Genomic DNA, 20,263 nt, shown 5'->3' on the forward strand with positions numbered 1-20,263 from the left:
CCTCTTCCCTCTCCCCTTTCTCACTCTCCCCATCACCTCTTCCCTCTCCCCTTTCCCACTCTCCCCATCACCTCTTCCCTCTCCCCTTTCCCACTCTCCCCATCACCTCTTCTCTCTCCCCTTTCTCACTCTCCCCATCACCTCTTCCCTCTCCCCTTAGCCACTCTCCCCATCACCTCTTCCCTCTCCCCTTTCCCACTCTCCCCATCACCTCTTCCCTCTCCCCTTTCCCACTCTCCCCATCACCTCTTCCCACTCCCCATCTCCCCTCTCCCCATCACCTCTCCCCTTTCCCACTCTCCCCATCACCCCCTTTTCCCTTTATTTTATTTCATTTTATTTATTAACTTTTATTTATTCAGGGGAACCTAATTGAGATCATTGTTTCATTTACAATGGTGCCCTGAGGACAAAAATGACATCAAGACAGCAAAAAAGACATTACTCATTTAACAACATAGTTTTAAACTGCCCTATCGGCACCAGGGAATCCAGGTGGAATTTGTTTTGTAATGTATTCCATAACTGTGGTGCATTAAAACTAAAGGCGCATTTATCACACTTTGTGGAGACAAGCGGGACCTCAAGAGTTAACTCTGCGAATGGGTTTGGTATCTCATATTTTTATAATTCAACAAGGAAGTGAGGTATGTCTTGCTCCTACCGTCTTATAGGCAGAAACTCAAACAGGATGTACCCGTGACTAGAACCATTCATCGCTGGTCTGACCAATCGGAATCCATGCTTCAAGATTGTTTTGATCACGCAGACTGGGAAATGTTCTGGGAAGCATCAGAGAATAACATCGATTTATACGCTGACTGAGTGAGTTTATAAGGAAGTGCATTGGAGATGTTGTACCCACTGTGACTATCAAAACCTACCCTAAACAGAAACCGTGGATAGATGGCGGCATTCGACATTTAAACGTGTTAACCCTCGCAAGGCTTCTGGCCCAGACGGCATCCCTAGACGTGTCCTCAGAGCATGCGCAGACCAGCTGGCTGATGTGTTCACTGACATATTCACTCTCTCCCTATCCCAGTCTGCTGTCCCCACATGCTTCAAGATGGCCACCATTGTTCCTGTACCAAAGAAGGCAAAGATAACTGAACTAAATGACTATCACCTCGTAGCACTCACTTCTGTCATCATGAAGTGCTTTGAGAGACTAGTCAAGGATCATATCACCTCTTACCTTACCTGACACCCTAAACCCACTTCAGTTTGCATACCACCCCCAACAGGTCCACAGATGATGCAATCACCATCACACTGCACACTGCCCTATCCCATCTGGACAAGAGGAATACCTATGTAAGAAAGCTGTTCCTTAACTACAGCTCAGCATACAACACCATAGTACCCTCCAAGCTCATCATTAAGCTTCAGGCCCTGTGTCTCAACCCCGCCCTGTGCAACTGGGTCCTGGACTTTCTGATGGGCCACCCCCAGTTGGTGAGGGTAGGAAACAACATCTCCACTTTGCTGATCCTCAACACTGGGGCCCCACAAGGGTGCGTGCTCAGCCCCCTCCTGTACTCCCTGTTCACCCATGACTGTGTGGCCAAGCATGCCTCCAACTCAATCATCAAGTTTGCAGACGACACAGCAGTAGTGGGCTTGATTACCAACAACGATGAGACAGTCTACAGGGAAGAGGTGAGGGCCCTCGGAGTGTGGTGTCAGAAAAACAACCTCTCACTCAACGTCAACAGAACAATGGAGATGATTGTGGACTTCAGGAAACAGCAGAGGGAGCACCCCCCTATCCACATCGACGGGACAGTAGTGGAGAAGGTGGAACATTTTAAGTTCCTCGGCGTACACATCTTGGACAAACTGAAATGGTCCACTCACACAACCTCAGGAGGCTGAAGAAATTTGGCTTGTCACCTAAAACCTTCACAAACTTTTACAGATGCACAATTGAGAGCATCCTGTCAGGCTGTATCACCGCCTGGTACGGCAACTTCCCCGCCATCAACCACAGGGCTCTCCAGTGGGTGGTGTGGTCTGCACAACGCATCACCGGGGGCAAACTATCTGCTCTCCATGACACCTACACCACCCGATGTCACAGGAAGGCCAAAAAGATCATCAAGGACAACGACCACCGGAGCCACTGCCTGTTCACCCCGCTATCATCCAGAAGGCGAGGTCAGTACAGGTGCATCAAAGCTGGGACCAAGAGACTGAAAAACAGCTTCTATCTCAAGGCCATCAGACTTAAACAGCCATCACTAACATAGATAGGGTGCTGCCTACAAACAGACTTGAAATCATTGGCCACTTAAATAAATGGATCACTAGTCACTTTAAACAATGCCACTTTAATAATGTTTACATATCTTACATTACTCATCTCACATGTATATACTGTATTTTATACCATATATTGCATCTTGCCTATCCCGCTCGGCCATCACTCATCCATTTATATGTGCATATTCTTATTCCATCCCTTTAGATTTGTGTGTATTCGGTAGTTGTTGGGGAATTGTTAGATTACTTGTTGATATTACTGCACTGTCGGAACTAGAAGCACAAGCGTTTCGCTAAACTCACATTAACATTGCTAACCATGTGCATGTGACCAATAACATTTGATTTGATTTGATTTGTATGTCTGTTGGAAGCTTGAGGAGCAGAGCTTTGTAAACGAGAAGGGAGTAATGAAGGGATCTACGGGACTTTAGGTCCAGCTGACCTTCTGATACAGGATGCAGTGATGGGTATTAAAACTGTCACCTTTATTTAAGGTGAAAGGTGCTATGGTAGACGGCATCCAAAGGTTTAATAGTAGTGGCTGCTGCATTTTGATAAATGGTGTCACCATAGTCAAGATCTGGCAGGAAAGTTGACTGTACATGGCCAAAAGTTTTGAAAATGACACAAATATTATTTTTTTGTACTGGATATTCCCACTCATACATTCAGAACCTTATGTATGCGGAGCGATCGATAACCTAGAGAGGAGTATAAATCAGCTTTGTACAGCGCTACTTTATTCAGTAACCTCAGTGTTATATAGTTCCCACTCCGATGGAGCAGCCTAGATCTACACAGTATAGGAGTGAATTGATCCTATTATACAGTCCTAGAAAATACTTCAATGAGCCTCATGAACTCTAGAGTGCATGGCATTGTGCAGTACGATTACGGCCAGGAGTGCGGCCAGAACTCCAGTCCTGGCCCCAGTTACCAGAGGGTCAGGGCCAGAGAGAGAGAGTAAGGCAGAGACAAAGAAAGAGACATAACTGTCAGGGCTGTGAGTTAGAGAATACCCGAGACCCGATCCAGATCCAGATTTCTAAATGATGTCACGGTTCTGGGTCAGCTCTGATCTGATTGTCACAGGTCTCGGGTATGTGTAATTTTAACTGACTTGTCCGGAAGTACCACTATAGATCCAAATGTGACTGCTGCAGTAGAGAGAGAGAGAAATTGTATAATTTATGCTGCTGCTCTTTACTTTTCATGAGAGTGGCGCGTGTAGCTTGTTGTTGTTATTGGCCAAACATAGGTCACCAAAGCAGCAATAGGCTACAGTCATAGAGCCTCGCTCCATGTTAAAGGAGAAGGATAGACTACAACGACCAAGAGCCAACAGGTAGGCTGCTACTTAATATTCTGAATGGAGTTGTAGTTGTTTGTAACTGTAGGATGAGAATGTGCATGCAGCCTCAGTTAGCCTAGCTATCTAGCTAGCTTATCTAGCTTTTCCCAGTTTGATGCAGTCGGGAAAGCTTGGATTGGAACGGGTCTGGATCTAACCAGGTCTATATGGAACGGGTCTAGTTGTCCTCGGGTCCATTCGGAACGGTTCTCTATATTGTACTAATTCATTTATGCATATCGGGTTCGGATGGAAAAGCCCCAGGTCCATTTCGGAACGGGTCCAATTTTTAAGACCTGTGAAGGCCTCCACTGTGAGTGTGACTGCATCCTGATTCTCCTCACTTGCACACATCCCATTATGGATTTCAAAGCATTGGATTGGTGTAAAGCAGTATCTATCTGTGGGTGTGTTTTGGGGTATCATACCTCCCAGGGGTCCGTGTGGGTTGCCGTTGTGGTGTAGGAGACATGGCCCAATGGGGCTCCCGTTGCGCTCCAGACGTCCCATCTTCCCTGGCGGGGGTCCGCTGAGGTCCGGGCTGCCCCCCCGCCGCTCCCACTCAGGACTGTCCTGCATGCGGGGGCTCTTCCCACCGCCGCGCTCCATCCCCCTCCAACCACCAGGGGGAGCTAATGCCAGAGGGTAAGGGCCTAGCAGGGTAAGAGAGGAGGAAGAGGAGGAGAGAGAGGAGAGAGAGAGAGAGAGAAGGGGGAGGGAGAGAGAGAAATTGACCAGGGTCAGGTTTTCCAATAGCGATTGAATTTAGGCTTAGGAGTGTTTTAACAATACGTCTTTCCAACAGCCGAAGATGTAACATGCATTTCCCAAAACGTTTGCTAAGTGTGTCATTGAGGCATGTGTCAATACTGATAGGATCGAAGGAAAGCTTTCTCCATTCAAATCTTCCCTTATCATTCGAATTATTCCACAGTACTGATGATGGATCAGCTCCAAGAAAGATATTATCACCTATGGTTGCAAATATTGAGGCGGCTTATTCTAATGCTTACCCTATAATAATGAATTAAATCAAGATTTGGCACATCATTGCTCACATGTTAGGCTCCTCTCCGTCTCCCTCTCCGTCTCCCTCTCTGTCTCTTCTCTGTTTCCTCTCTGTTTCCTCTCTGTCTCCTCTCTGTTTCCTCTCTGTTTCCTCTCTGTCTCCTCTCCGTCTCCCTCTCCCTCTCTGTCTCTTCTCTGTTTCCTCTCTGTTTCCTCTCTGTTTCCTCTCTGTCTCCTCTCTGTCTCCTCTCTGTTTCCTCTCTGTTTCCTCTCTGTCTCCTCTCTGTTTCCGCTCTGTTTCCTCTCTGTTTCCTCTCTGTCTCCTCTCTGTCTCTTCTCTGTCTCCTCTCTGTTTCCTCTCTGTCTCTTCTCTGTTTCCTCTCTGTTTCCTCTCTGTCTCCTCTCTGTTTCCTCTCTGTTTCCTCTCTGTCTCCTCTCTGTTTCCTCTCTGTCTCCTCTCTGTTTCCTCTCTGTCTCCTCTCTGTTTCCTCTCTGTTTCCTCTCTGTCTCCTCTCCGTCTCCCTCTCCCTGTCTGTCTCCCTGTCTGTCTCCCTCTCCGTCTCATCTCTGTTTCCTCTCTGTCTCCCTCTCTGACTCCCTCTTTGTCTCCTCTCTCTCTCCCTCTTTGTCTCCTCTGACTCCCTCTTTGTCTCCTCTCTCTCTCCCTCTTTTTCTCCTCTGTCTCCCTCTTTGTCTCCTCTGTCTCCCTCTCTGTATCCCTCTGTGTCTCCTCTAGCCACGCCACTCACATAGTCAGTCAGGAGTGACATTTGTTGTATGTGTGTGTGTGTTCATGAGTCTGTTCATATGTGCATTGCTGGATGCATCAGTGCAGTGTCCTGGGATCACTATTATTGGTCTGCCAAAGCTCTCATACTGGTATTGTTCTCTCATGCTCGTATTGTGTTCTCATACTGGTATTGTGTTCTCATACTGGTATTGTTCTATCATACTGGTATTGTTCTCTCATGCTCGTATTGTGTTCTCATACTGGTATTGTGTTCTCATACTGGTATTGTTCTCTCATAGCGGTATCGTTCTCTCATACTGGTATTGTTCTCTCATACTGGTATTGTGTTCTCATACTGGTATTATTCTCTCATACTTGTATTGTTCTCATAGCGGTATTGTTCTCTCATACTGGTATCGTTCTCTCATACTGGTATTGTTCTCTCATACTGGTATTGTGTTCTCATACTGGTATTGTTCTCTCATACTGGTATTGTGTTCTCATACTGGTATTGTTCTCTCATACTGGTATTGTTCTCTCATACTGGTATTGTGTTCTCATACTGGTATTGTTCTCTCATACTGGTATTGTTCTCTCATACTGGTATTGTTGTCTCATACTGGTATTGTTCTCTCATACTGGTATCGTTCTCTCATACTGGTATCGTTCTCTCATACTGGTATTGTTCTCTCATACTGGTATTGTGTTCTCATACTGGTATTGTTCTCTCATACTGGTATTGTTCTCTCATAGCGGTATTGTGTTCTCATACTGGTATTGTTCTCTCATACTGTTATTGTTGTCTAATACTGGTATTGTTCTCTCATACTGGTATTGTTCTCTCATACTGGTATTGTTCTCTCATACTGGTATCGTTCTCTCATACTGGTATCGTTCTCTCATACTGGTATTGTTCTCTCATACTGGTATTGTGTTCTCATACTGGTATTGTTCTCTCATACTGGTATTGTTCTCTCATAGTGGTATTGTGTTCTCATACTGGTATTGTTCTCTCATACTGTTATTGTTGTCTAATACTGGTATTGTTCTCTCATACTGGTATTGTTCTCTCATACTGGTATTGTGTTCTCATACTGGTATTGTTCTCTCATACTGGTATTGTTCTCTCATACTGGTATTATTCTCTCATACTGGTATTGTGTTCTCATACTGGTATTGTTCTCTCATACTGGTATTGTTCTCTCATACTGGTATTGTGTTCTCATACTGGTATTATTCTCTCATACTGGTATCGTTCTCTCATACTGGTATTGTGTTCTCATACTGGTATTGTTCTCTCATACTGGTATTGTGTTCTCATACTGGTATTGTGTTCTCATACTGTTATTGTTCTCTCATAGCGGTATTGTTCTCTCATACTGGTATTGTTCTCTCATACTGGTATTGTTCTCTCATACTGGTATTGTGTTCTCATACTGGTATTGTTCTCTCATACTGGTATTGTTCTCTCATACTGGTATTGTTCTCTCATACTGGTATTGTGTTCTCATACTGGTATTGTGTTCTCATACTGTTATTGTTGTCTCATACTGGTATTGTGTTCTCATACTGGTATTGTTCTCTCATACTGGTATTGTTCTTTCATACTGGTATTGTGTTCTCATACTGGTATTGTGCGTTTAAGAGGCTGCTAAGCCATATATGACACCTGCCATGTATCAAAGAGCAGAGATCCTTATTTACATACTAGTCCCTGGACACTGCCAGAGAGAGAGAGAGAGAGAGAGAGAGAGAGAGAGAGAGAGAGAGAGAGAGAGAGAGAGAGAGAGAGAGAGAGAGAGAGAGAGAGAGAGAGAGAGAGAGAGAGAGAGAGAGAGAGAGAGAGAGAGAGAGAGACAGAGACAGAGACAGAGACAGAGACAGAGACAGAGACAGAGACAGAGAGAGCAGAACAGCTATTCAAACATCTTAGGCTAAGCAAGTAAAATATTAGCTACAGTAGCTAATCTAACGGCAAGGATATTCTTAAGATTGAAGGTAATACTAGAGAGCAGAGAGAGAGAGAGCAGAGAGAGAGAGAGAGAGAGCAGAGAGAGCAGAGCAGAGAGAGAGAGAGCAGAGAGAGAGAGCAGAGAGATAGAGAGAGAGAATTACAAAAGGTACCCACCACAGATGACTGGGGGAGGCTAAGAGGATGTATTTTATTTAGACCACAGACATATCTGAACGTCTTTTACTGACTACAGATATGTGGGGGAGGAAAATAGGAATGACCTAATTTTGGGAGCAAGAGGGAGGAACAAGAAATGTGACAAAGGAAAAAAAAGTAAGCATAAGACGTGTTTGAAAGCGAGGGACGATCTCCATCTTCTTCCCCTGATTGTTTTCACAGACCTAGTCTCTCTCTCCCTGCTAACGCTGTCATAAGTCCCCACAAAGAGACAATGTTTTCATACTGCGGTCTCTCCCTCTCTTCCCCCTCCCCGGCTCACACACCGGGATCGCCTCTCATTTCTCCGCTAAAGAAAAGAAAAACACCACCAACTATGAAACCAAACCAGTCCACACACCCAGTCTAAGAGGAATTACGAGTTGACATTTCTAAATGAATAATAAATGAAAAACGTTAGCCTTGGCATGATTAAGAAGAAACTTTGCGTGGGCCAAACAGTGGAGCTCACCAACGGGAGGGGGGTACACAGTGGAGCTTACCAATGGGGGAGGGGGGGTACACAGTGGAGCTCACCAATGGGGGGGAGGGGGGTACACAGTGGAGCTCACCAATGGGGGGAGGGGGGTACACAGTGGAGCTCACCAATGGGGGGGAGGGGGGTACACAGTGGAGCTCACCAATGGGGGGAGGGGGGTACACAGTGGAGCTTACCAATGGGGGGGAGGGGGGTACACAGTGGAGCTCACCAATGGGGGGAGGGGAGTACACAGTGGAGCTCACCAATGGGGGGAGGGGGGTACACAGTGGAGCTTACCAATGGGGGGAGGGGGGTACACAGTGGAGCTCACCAATGGGGGAGGGGGGTACACAGTGGAGCTCACCAACGGGTGGGGAGGGGGGTACACAGTGGAGCTCAACAACGGGGGGTAACACAGTGGAGCTCACCAACGGGTGGGGAGGGGGGGTACACAGTGGAGCTCACCAATGGGGGGGAGGGGGTACACAGTGGAGCTTACCAATGGGGGGGAGGGGGGTACACAGTGGAGCTCACCAATGGGGGGGAGGGGGGTACACAGTGGAGCTCACCAATGGGGGGAGGGGGGTACACAGTGGAGCTTACCAATGGGGGGGAGGTGGGTACACAGTGGAGCTCACCAATGGGGGGAGGGGAGTACACAGTGGAGCTCACCAATGGGGGGGAGGGGGGTACACAGTGGAGCTTACCAATGGGGGGAGGGGGGGTACACAGTGGAGCTCACCAATGGGGGGAGGGGGGTACACAGTGGAGCTCACCAACGGGTGGGGAGGGGGGTACACAGTGGAGCTCAACAACGGGGGGTAACACAGTGGAGCTCACCAACGGGTGGGGAGGGGGGTACACAGTGGAGCTCACCAATGGGGGGAGGGGGGTACACAGTGGAGCTTACCAATGGGGGGAGGGGGGTACACAGTGGAGCTCACCAATGGGGGGAGGGGGGTACACAGTGGAGCTCACCAATGGGGGGAGGGGGGTACACAGTGGAGCTTACCAATGGGGGGGAGGTGGGTACACAGTGGAGCTCACCAATGGGGGGAGGGGGGTACACAGTGGAGCTCACCAATGGGGGGAGGGGGGTACACAGTGGAGCTCACCAATGGGGGGGAGGGGGTACACAGTGGAGCTTACCAATGGGGGGGAGGGGGGTACACAGTGGAGCTCACCAACGGGGGGTAACACAGTGGAGCTCACCAACGGGTGGGGAGGGGGGTACACAGTGGAGCTCAACAACGGGGGGTAACACAGTGGAGCTCACCAACGGGGGGTAACACAGTGGAGCTCACCAACGAGGGGGTAACACAGTGGAGCTCACCAACGGGGGGTAACACAGTGGAGCTCACCAACGGGTGGGGAGGGGGGTATACAGTGGAGCTCAACAACGGGGGTAACACAGTGGAGCTCACCAACGGGGGGTAACACAGTGGAGCTCACCAACGAGGGGGTAACACAGTGGAGCTCACCAACGGGGGGTACACAGTGGAGCTCACCAACTGGGGGTACACAGTGGAGCTCACCAACGGGGGGTACACAGTGGAGCTCACCAACGGAGGGTACACAGTGGAGCTCACCAACGGGGAACACAGTGGAGCTCACCAACGGGGGTACACAGTGGAGCTCACCAACGGGGGGTACACAGTGGAGCTCACCAACGGGGGGTAACACAGTGGAGCTCACCAATGGGGGGTACACAGTGGAGCGCACCAACGGGGGGGTACACAGTGGAGCTCACCAACGGGGGATACACAGTGGAGCTCACCAACGGGGGGGTAACACAGTGGAGCTCACCAATGGGGGGTACACAGTGGAGCTCACCAACGGGGGGTACACAGTGGAGCTCACCAACGGGGGTGTAACACATTGGAGCTCACCAACGGGGGGGTAACACAGTGGAGCTCACCAACGGGGGGGGAGGGGGGTAACACAGTGGAGCTCACCAACAGGGGGGGGTCTATAGCTCGGTTACACCTTTAAATTCAACCTGCAGCTCTGTTCAAGAACAATAGAATAGCCACATAAGCTTTATTTTGCTATAATATACTGCCTAATGTATACAGCTTTAGGAACAGCCATTAAACTCTCTACTCCAATATAAACTGCATGGAGACAAATTGACTCCCAACCTCCTGTAATTAAGATGATTTTTTTTACTCCTTATTGCTTGGCTGGTGGCTTTACCACAACAACACAGAATAGAGCCTCCGGCAAGCTAGCTAGCCCAGTGTGTGGTAGTCCACCAGGAAGGATATCAGAGTAAATGGGAAGTTGTGCAGCAACAGTGAATAAGGTTCAGAGATGAATCGTTCGTTGTATCTTCCTTCCTGCCAGCCTGACATCAGCTCTCTTCACCTCTCTCTTAGTTCATTTGATACAACCTCTCCTCCCCTCTTTAATGTGATGTTAATGTGATGTTTGTTACTGTAGAGACCCAGTGAAGTCAACTTGTACCAACAAGGAGGAGGCTGATGCACCCCAGAGGACATTGTGCTGCCTCTCCAATGTCCTGACTATTATTAACTTCCTGTCTCGAGACGAGGCAGACCAAAGCCACTAACAATAGCAGCCTCACTGAACAGTATGAATGTCTACGACAACCCCTTTTCAGTCAAATTCGGTGATCTGGTGAAACATTAATCTTTGTGAATTATGGATAGAGTGTAAGAATGTGGCGTATATGAAATATTAAACCCAGAGCCAGACAATGCCTGTTAGCCTGTGGACCTGTACCCAGAGCAGAGCCACCCATGTCTCATAGTGTCATTGTTGGAGTTGGGGGGGAGGGGGCTGTGTGTCTGTGGGGAGGGGGTTGGAGTTGAGGCTGTGTGTCTGTGGGGAGGGGGCTGGAGTTGAGGCTGTGTGTCTGTGGGGAGGGGGCTGGAGTTGAGGCTGTGTGTCTGTGGGGAGGGGGCTGGAGTTGAGGCTGTGTGTCTGTGGGGAGGGGGGCTGGGTTTGGGGCTGTGTGTCTGTGGGGAGGGGGCTGGGTTTGAGGCTGTGTGTCTGTGGGGAGGGGGCTGGAGTTGGGGCTGTGTGTCTGTGGGGAGGGGGCTGGATTGAGGCTGTGTGTCTGTGGGGAGGGGGCTGTGTGTCTGTGGGGAGGAGGCTGGAGTTGAGGCTGTGTGTCTGTGGGGAGGGGGCTGGAGTTGAGGATGTGTGTCTGTGGGGAGGGGGCTGGAGTTGAGGCTGTGTGTCTGTGGGGAGGGGGCTGGGGTTGGGGCTGTGTGTCTGTGGGGAGGGGGCTGGGTTTGAGGCTGTGTGTCTGTGGGGAGGTGGCTGGGTTTGAGGCTGTGTGTCTGTGGGGAGGGGGCTGTGTGTCTGTGGGGAGGGGGCTGGAGTTGAGGCTGTGTGTCTGTGGGGAGGGGGCTGGAGTTGAGGCGGTTTGTCTGTGGGGTTGAGGCTGTGTGTCTGTGGGGTTGAGGCTGTGTGTCTGTGGGGAGTGTGCTGGAGTTGAGGCTGTGTGTCTGTGGGGAGGGGGCTGGAGTTGAGCCTGTGTGTCTGTGGGGAGGGGGCTGGGTTTGAGGCTGTGTGTCTGTGGCGAGGGGGCTGGGTTTGACGCTGTGTGTCTGTGGGGAGGGGGCTGGGTTTGAGGCTGTGTGTCTGTGGGGAGGGGGCTGGGTTTGAGGCTGTGTGTCTGTGGGGAGGGGGTTGGCGTTGAGGCTGTGTGTCTGTGGGGAGGGGTTGGAGTTGGGGCTGTGTGTCTGTGGGGAGGGGGCTTGGGTTGAGGCTTTGTGTCTGTGGGGAGGGGGTTGGAGTTGAGGCTGTGTGTCTGTGGGGTTGAGGCTGTGTGTCTGTGGGGAGGGGGCTGGAGTTGAGGCTGTGTGTCTGTGGGGAGGGGGCTGGAGTTGAGGCTGTGTGTCTGTGGGGAGGGGGCTGGAGTTGAGGCTGTGCGTCTGTGGGGCGGGGGCTGGAGTTGAGGCTGTGTGTCTGTGGGGAGGGGGCTGGGTTTGAGGCTGTGTGTCTGTGGGGAGGGGGCTGGGTTTGAGGCTGTGTGTCTGTGGGGTTGAGGCTGTGTGTCTGTGGGGAGGGGGCTGGGGTTGAGGCTGTGTGTCTGTGGGGAGGGGGTTGGAGTTGAGGCTGTGTGTCTGTGGGGAGGGGGCTGGAGTTGAGGCTGTGTGTCTGTGGGGAGGGGGCTGGATTGAGGCTGTGTGTCTGTGGGGAGGGGGCTGTGTGTCTGTGGGGAGGAGGCTGGAGTTGAGGCTGTGTGTCTGTGGGGAGGGGGCTGGAGTTGAGGATGTGTGTCTGTGGGGAGGGGGCTGGAGTTGAGGCTGTGTGTCTGTGGGGAGGGGGGCTGGGGTTGGGGCTGTGTGTCTGTGGGGAGGGGGCTGGGTTTGAGGCTGTGTGTCTGTGGGGAGGGGGCTGGGTTTGAGGCTGTGTGTCTGTGGGGAGGGGGCTGTGTGTCTATGGGGAGGGGGCTGGAGTTGAGGCTGTGTGTCTGTGGGGAGGGGGCTGGAGTTGAGGCGGTTTGTCTGTGGGGTTGAGGCTGTGTGTCTGTGGGGTTGAGGCTGTGTGTCTGTGGGGAGGGGACTGGAGTTGAGGCTGTGTGTCTGTGGGGAGGGGGCTGGAGTTGAGACTGTGTGTCTGTGGGGAGGGGGCTGGGTTTGAGGCTGTGTGTCTGTGGGGAGGGGGCTGGGTTTGAGGCTGTGTGTCTGTGGGGAGGGGGCTGGGTTTGAGGCTGTGTGTCTGTGGGGAGGGGGCTGGGTTTGAGGCTGTGTGTGTGTGGGGAGGGGGTTGGCGTTGAGGCTGTGTGTCTGTGGGGAGGGGTTGGAGTTGGGGCTGTGTGTCTGTGGGGAGGGGGCTGTGTGTCTGTGGGGAGGGGGCTGGAGTTGAGGCTGTGTGTCTGTGGGGAGGGGTCTGGAGTTGGGGCTGTGTGTCTGTGGGGAGGGGGCTGGGTTTGAGGCTGTGTCTGTGGGGAGGGGGCTGGAGTTGAGCCTGTGTCTGTGGGGAGGGGGCTGGAGTTAGGCCTGTGTGTCTGTGGGGAGGGGGCTGGAGTTGAGGCTGTGTGTCTGTGGGGAGGGGGCTGGAGTTGAGGCTGTGTGTCTGTGGGGAGGGGGCTGGGGTTGATTGAGGCTGTGTGTCTGTGGGGAGGGGGCTGGGGTTGGGGCTGTGTGTCTGTGGGGAGGGGGCTGGAGTTGAGACTGTGTGTCTGTGGGGAGGGGGGCTGGGTTTGAGGCTGTGTGTCTGTGGGGAGGGGGGCTGGGTTTGAGGCTGTGTGTCTGTGGGGAGGGGGCTGGGTTTGAGGCTGTGTGTCTGTGGGGAGGGGGCTGGGTTTGAGGCTGTGTGTGTGTGGGGAGGGGGTTGGCGTTGAGGCTGTGTGTCTGTGGGGAGGGGTTGGAGTTGGGGCTGTGTGTCTGTGGGGAGGGGGCTGTGTGTCTGTGGGGAGGGGGCTGGAGTTGAGGCTGTGTGTCTGTGGGGAGGGGGCTGGAGTTGAGGCTGTGTGTCTGTGGGGAGGGGTCTGGAGTTGGGGCTGTGTGTCTGTGGGGAGGGGGCTGGAGTTGAGGCGGTTTGTCTGTGGGGTTGAGGCTGTGTGTCTGTGGGGTTGAGGCTGTGTGTCTGTGGGGAGGGGGGCTGGAGTTGAGGCTGTGTGTCTGTGGGGAGGGGGCTGGAGTTGAGACTGTGTGTCTGTGGGGAGGGGGGCTGGTTTTGAGGCTGTGTGTCTGTGGGGAGGGGGCTGGGTTTGAGGCTGTGTGTCTGTGGGGAGGGGGCTGGGTTTGAGGCTGTGTGTCTGTGGGGAGGGGGCTGGGTTTGATGCTGTGTGTGTGTGGGGAGGGGGTTGGCGTTGAGGCTGTGTGTCTGTGGGGAGGGGTTGGAGTTGGGTCTGTGTGTCTGTGGGGAGGGGGCTGTGTGTCTGTGGGGAGGGGGCTGGAGTTGAGGCTGTGTGTCTGTGGGGAGGGGGCTGGAGTTGAGGCTGTGTGTCTGTGGGGAGGGGTCTGGAGTTGGGGCTGTGTGTCTGTGGGGAGGGGGCTGGGTTTGAGGCTGTGTCTGTGGGGAGGGGGCTGGAGTTGAGCCTGTGTCTGTGGGGAGGGGGGCTGGAGTTAGGCCTGTGTGTCTGTGGGGAGGGGGCTGGAGTTGAGGCTGTGTGTCTGTGGGGAGGGGGCTGGAGTTGAGGCTGTGTGTCTGTGGGGAGGGGGCTGGGGTTGATTGAGGCTGTGTGTCTGTGGGGAGGGGGCTGGGGTTGGGGCTGTGTGTCTGTGGGGAGGGGGCTGGAGTTGAGGCTGTGCGTCTGTGGGGAGGGGGCTGGAGTTGAGAATGTGTGTCTGTGGGGAGGGGGCTGGAGTTGAGGCTGTGTGTCTGTGGGGTTGAGGCTGTATGTCTGTGGGGAGGGGGCTGGGGTTGAGGCTGTGTGTCTGTGGGGAGGGGTTGGAGTTGAGGCTGTGTGTCTGTGGGGAGGGGGCTGGAGTTGAGGCTGTGTGTCTGTGGTGTTGAGGCTGTGTGTCTGTGGGGAGGGGGCTGGAGTTGAGGCTGTGTGTCTGTGGGGAGGGGGCTGGGTTTGAGGCTGTGTGTCTGTGGGGAGGGGGTTGGCGTTGAGGCTGTGTGTCTGTGGGGAGGGGTTGGAGTTGGGGCTGTGTGTCTGTGGGGAGGGGGCTGGGGTTGAGGCTGTGTGTCTGTGGGGAGGGGGTTGGAGTTGAGGCTGTGTGTCTGTGGGGTTGAGGCTGTGTGTCTGTGGGGAGGGGGGCTGGAGTTGAGGCTGTGTGTCTGTGGGGAGGGGGCTGGAGTTGAGGCTGTGTGTCTGTGGGGAGGGGGCTGGAGTTGAGGCTGTGCGTCTGTGGGGCGGGGGCTGGAGTTGAGGCTGTGTGTCTGTGGGGAGGGGGCTGGGTTTGAGGCTGTGTGTCTGTGGGGAGGGGGCTGGGTTTGAGGCTGTGTGTCTGTGGGTAGGGGGCTGGAGTTGAGGCTGTGTGTCGTTGGGGAGGGGGTTGGAGTTGAGACTGTGTGTCTGTGGGGAGGGGGTTGGAGTTGGGGCTGTGTGTCTGTGGAGAGGGGGCTGGAGTTGAGGCTGTGTGTCTGTGGGGAGGGGGTTGGAGTTGAGGCTGTGTGTCTGTGGGGTTGAGACTGTGTGTCTGTGGGGAGGGGGCTGGGGTTGAGGCTGTGTGTCTGTGGGGAGGGGTTGGAGTTGAGGCTGTGTGTCTGTGGGGAGGGGGCTGGAGTTGAGGCTGTGTGCCTGTGGGGAGGGGGCTGGATTGAGGCTGTGTGTCTGTGGGGAGGGGGGCTGTGTGTCTGTGGGGAGGAGGCTGGAGTTGAGGCTGTGTGTCTGTGGGGAGGGGGCTGGAGTTGAGGATGTGTGTCTGTGGGGAGGGGGCTGGAGTTGAGGCTGTGTGTCTGTGGGGAGGGGGCTGGGGTTGGGGCTGTGTGTCTGTGGGGAGGGGGCTGGGTTTGAGGCTGTGTGTCTGTGGGGAGGGGGCTGGGTTTGAGACTGTGTGTCTGTGGGGAGGGGGCTGGGTTTGAGGCTGTGTGTCTGTGGGGAGGGGGGCTGTGTGTCTATGGGGAGGGGGCTGGAGTTGAGGCTGTGTGTCTGTGGGGAGGGGGCTGGAGTTGAGGCGGTTTGTCTGTGGGGTTGAGGCTGTGTGTCTGTGGGGTTGAGGCTGTGTGTCTGTGGGGAGGGGGCTGGAGTTGAGGCTGTGTGTCTGTGGGGAGGGGGCTGGAGTTGAGGCTGTGTGTCTGTGGGGAGGGGGCTGGGTTTGAGGCTGTGTGTCTGTGGGGAGGGGGCTGGGTTTGAGGCTGTGTGTCTGTGGGGAGGGGGCTGGGTTTGAGGCTGTGTGTCTGTGGGGAGGGGGCTGGGTTTGAGGCTGTGTGTGTGTGGGGAGGGGGTTGGCGTTGAGGCTGTGTGTCTGTGGGGAGGGGGTTGGAGTTGGGGCTGTGTGTCTGTGGGGAGGGGGCTGTGTGTCTGTGGGGAGGGGGCTGGAGTTGAGGCTGTGTGTCTGTGGGGAGGGGGCTGGAGTTGAGGCTGTGTGTCTGTGGGGAGGGGTCTGGAGTTGGGGCTGTGTGTCTGTGGGGAGGGGGCTGGGTTTGAGGCTGTGTCTGTGGGGAGGGGGCTGGAGTTGAGCCTGTGTCTGTGGGGAGGGGGCTGGAGTTAGGCCTGTGTGTCTGTGGGGAGGGGGCTGGAGTTGAGGCTGTGTGTCTGTGGGGAGGGGGCTGGAGTTGAGGCTGTGTGTCTGTGGGGAGGGGGCTGGGGTTGATTGAGGCTATGTGTCTGTGGGGAGGGGGCTGGGGTTGGGGCTGTGTGTCTGTGGGGAGGGGGCTGGAGTTGAGGCTGTGTGTCTGTGGGGAGGGGGCTGGAGTTGAGAATGTGTGTCTGTGGGGAGGGGGCTGGAGTTGAGGCTGTGTGTCTGTGGGGTTGAGGCTGTATGTCTGTGGGGAGGGGGCTGGGGTTGAGGCTGTGTGTCTGTGGGGAGGGGGTTGGAGTTGAGGCTGTGTGTCTGTGGGGAGGGGGCTGGAGTTGAGGCTGTGTGTCTGTGGGAGGGGGCTGGAGTTGAGGCTGTGTGTCTGTGGGGTTGAGGCTGTATGTCTGTGGGGAGGGGGCTGGGGTTGAGGCTGTGTGTCTGTGGGGAGGGGGTTGGAGTTGAGGCTGTGTGTCTGTGGGGAGGGGGCTGGAGTTGAGGCTGTGTGTCTGTGGGAGGGGGCTGGAGTTGAGGCTGTGTGTCTGTGGGGTTGAGGCTGTGTGTCTGTGGGGAGGGGTTGGAGTTGGGGCTGTGTGTCTGTGGGGAGGGGGTTGGAGTTGAGGCTGTGTGTCTGTGGGGAGGGGGCTGGAGTTGAGGCTGTGTGTCTGTGGGGTTGAGGCTGTGTGTCTGTGGGGAGGGGGCTGGAGTTGAGGCTGTGTGTCTGTGGGGAGGGGGTTGGAGTTGGGGCTGTGTGTCTCTATGGGTGTTTGCGTAGGTGAGTGCCATCGTCTAGTCTAGACTTACAGGGAAAAATGTGAGAGCATACACAAATGCAAGCACAGATGAATGCACACACACAATCACACACAATCACACACACACACACACACACACACACACACACACACACACACACACACACACACACACACACACACACACACACACACACACACACACACACACACACACACACACACACACACACAGAGATAGTTGTGTAATGGTTAAGAAGCACTTCCACATTGTATATACTAGAGGTCGACCGATTAATCGGAATGGCCGATTAATTAGGTCCGATTTCAAGTTTTCATAACAATCGGACATCGGTATTTTTGGACACCGATTTGGCCGATTATTTTTATTTTTTTACACCTTTATTTTACTAGGCAAGTTAGTTAAGAACACATTCTTATTTTCAATGACGGCCTAGGAACGGTGAGTTAACTGCCTTGTTCAGGGGCAGAACGACAGATTTGTACCTTGTCAGCTCGTGGATTCAATCTTGCAACCTTACGGTTAACTAGTCCAATGCTCTAACCACATGGCATTGCACATTGCGTTGAAAAATCATAATTGGTCGACCTCTAATATATACACTGTATGTTGACAAAAGTTACTAACTGTTCTTACGACAGGTCGCTATATCAACGGATTTCATGAACAATAAACGGATCTATCTAACAGGCCAGATATAACCGTTAGATGACTTGGCCTTGTCAGGTTCACCAGAAACAGATGTAGGATCTGAATTTGATCACCCTGTTGCAGAATAACTTTCCTGAGCAGGATATTTAAAACGTGTTGTCACGACTTCCACCGAAGTTTGTCCCTCTCCTTGTTTGGGCGGCGTTCGGCGGTCGACGTCACCGGCTTTCTAGTCACCACCGATCCATGTTTCATTTTCGTTTTGTTTTGTCTTCATTGTACACACCTGGTTTCCATTACATAATCATTGTTCCCTATTTAACCCTCTGGTTTCCCCCTTGGTTTTGTGCGTGTTTGTTATTGTCAAGTTGTCTCGTTTTGTGATCTGGAGTATTGTCTCCTTCATGGAATATTGTTTTTTTTGAGTAAAGTTACGATTATTACTCATCTTTGTGTCCTGCACCTGACTCCGCCTTACCCACATCACCTAGACTTCTGACACGTGTAGTGTATGAGGTTTATCAAGGCTTCTGAAGTTTGGAATTTCCATTTTGAAATGTACTTTTTTTTTATCAACCCCTACAAAAAAACAGCCATTAATTATAACCTACATAATAATTCACATTTTCCCTGCTGTACCAAACTGTCTCAAAATAAGATCCTACTGTATCATACATTGTGATACTGTCACGGGCGTCGTAGGGATTGGACCAAAACGCAGAGGGAATATGTATACTCATCTTCTTTTTTATTGAAGAAGGAAAACAAAAATAAACACGTATACAAAACCAACGACGAAACAGTCCTGTAAGGCTACTAGGCTATACAAAGAACAACTACCCACAAAAACCCCATGAAAAACACCCCTACTAAATAGGACCTTCAATTAGAGGCAACGAGGAACAGCTGCCTCCAATTGAAGGTCAAAACAATAAACTAGACATAGAAATAGAAAATAGATACTAGATACTAGATACTAGATACAAACTCACTTGAAATTTACAACCTTGATTATCTTGGACACTAAGGTTTAATCTACAATTCAAAATTGGCTACTCCTAAATTTCACAGTCTCACACAGACACAACAAATGCACAGGCACAGACGTAAGATCACAAAGGAAAAATACAGACCCACCCTTACTGATGGGACAATACTACAGAGCAATGAACACACCTATAAACAATCCGTGAAACACACAAACACACACGTGTAATTCTAAACCTTCCTACACTGTACGAGACACAGAGCAAAGAGTATTCATGAGTTTCCATCATCCTTTGTAATACTGGTGCCATCGGCCAACTCATATTCATTCTTAGAATTGTGCAGTCAAATGACAGGGTGGAACTGTGTATAGCAGTAAAACCAACGAGACTGTATCTCCCTCTCTTCTCTTGTACACCTCCTATATTTTCCTCTCTCTCTTTCCCTCTCTCTCCCTCTCATTCATCTCCTCTCTCTCTTTTCTTCTCTCTCTCTCTCCCTCTCATTCCTCTCCTCTCTCTTTTCTTCTCTCTCTCTCCCTCTCATTTACCTCCTCTCTCCCTCTCATTCACCCCCCTCTCTCTCTCTCTCTCCCTCTCATTTACCTCCTCTCTCTCCCTCTTATTCACCCCCCTCTCTCTCTCTCTCTCTCTCTCATTCACCCTCCTCTCTCTCTCTCATTCACCTTCTCTCTCTCTTTTCTTCTCTACCCTCCTCTATCCTCCCCTTCCACCTCCTCTCTTTTCTTAGCTGTCTTTCTCTCCCTCTTCCTTGTCTTTTCTGCTCCATTTTCTGACAGGAAAGGGAGAGTTGCTCTGAGCCAGCTGTGCCACACACAGAAAACTGAGGCCAGGAAATGTTGTTCTACAGATCTAAGTGTACTTACAAACATAAACACTATGGAGAGAGAGAGAGAGAGAGAGAGAGAGAGAGAGAGAGAGAAAGTTACAGAGAGTTACAGAGAGTTACAGAGAGTTACAGAGATAGAGAGATGAATAGACAGTAAAAGGGACAGACTGAGGGGTGAGTGACAGGTTGAGGGGTGAGTGACAGGTTGAGGGGTGAGTGACAGGGTGAGGGGGAAGCGACAGGTTGAGCGGTGAGTGATAGATTGAGGGGTGAGAGACAGGGTGAGGGGTGAGTGACAGGGTGAGGGGTGAGTGACAGGGTGAGGAGTGAGGGATAGATTGATGGGTGAGAGACAGGGTGAGTGACAGGGTGAGGAGTGAGTGATAGATTGAGGGGTGAGAGACAGGGTGAGGGGTGAGTGACAGGATGAGGGTGAGCTTGATTGGGGATGAGAGAGGGTGCGAGAGGGAGAGATTGTATTAGGACAGACGGAGAACAAAAGCGAGTGGAGGAGAAACGTTGTAAGTAAGAACACAGAGAAATATAGTCTGCAAGAATACACATATAAAGTGAATGATGGAAAAGACAAAATGCAGATAACCTATGGAGATACAGAGCACAAAAACAGAGGAAGGCTAAACAGCTAAAGAGAAAACGAGAGAGCCAAATTTCCAGTAGCTCTTCCTCCCCACATAGTAAACCACACATGCCTAGCCTGTCCCACAGGAACCTATCTATTTGCTAACAGTGTGATAAGATTGTATTAAAGAAAGGCTCCACCATAGAAATGCAAAGCAGGAAGGTAGAAGGGCTTATGACACATTATTAACCATATTACCAGTTAAGATTAGATTAATAACATTAGTGAACGTACACTCAGCAG

The 20,263-nt window shown here is 52.1% G+C and overlaps 1 protein-coding gene across 1 annotated transcript in view; it reads right to left on the reverse strand.

The window, feature by feature from the left end:
• Positions 1-20,263, reverse strand: part of LOC106582371 (DNA-binding protein SATB2) — a 103,700-nt gene that overhangs the window by 69,696 nt on the left and 13,741 nt on the right. Inside the window, exon 2 of the mRNA XM_045704812.1 lies at positions 4,048-4,272. Coding sequence (XP_045560768.1) covers positions 4,048-4,228 — 181 coding nt within the window. The 5' untranslated portion in view covers positions 4,229-4,272. The remainder of the gene's footprint in view (positions 1-4,047; positions 4,273-20,263) is intronic.

Source organism: Salmo salar, chromosome ssa21 (assembly GCF_905237065.1).
Source record: "Salmo salar chromosome ssa21, Ssal_v3.1, whole genome shotgun sequence".
Lineage (NCBI taxonomy): Eukaryota > Metazoa > Chordata > Actinopteri > Salmoniformes > Salmonidae > Salmo > Salmo salar.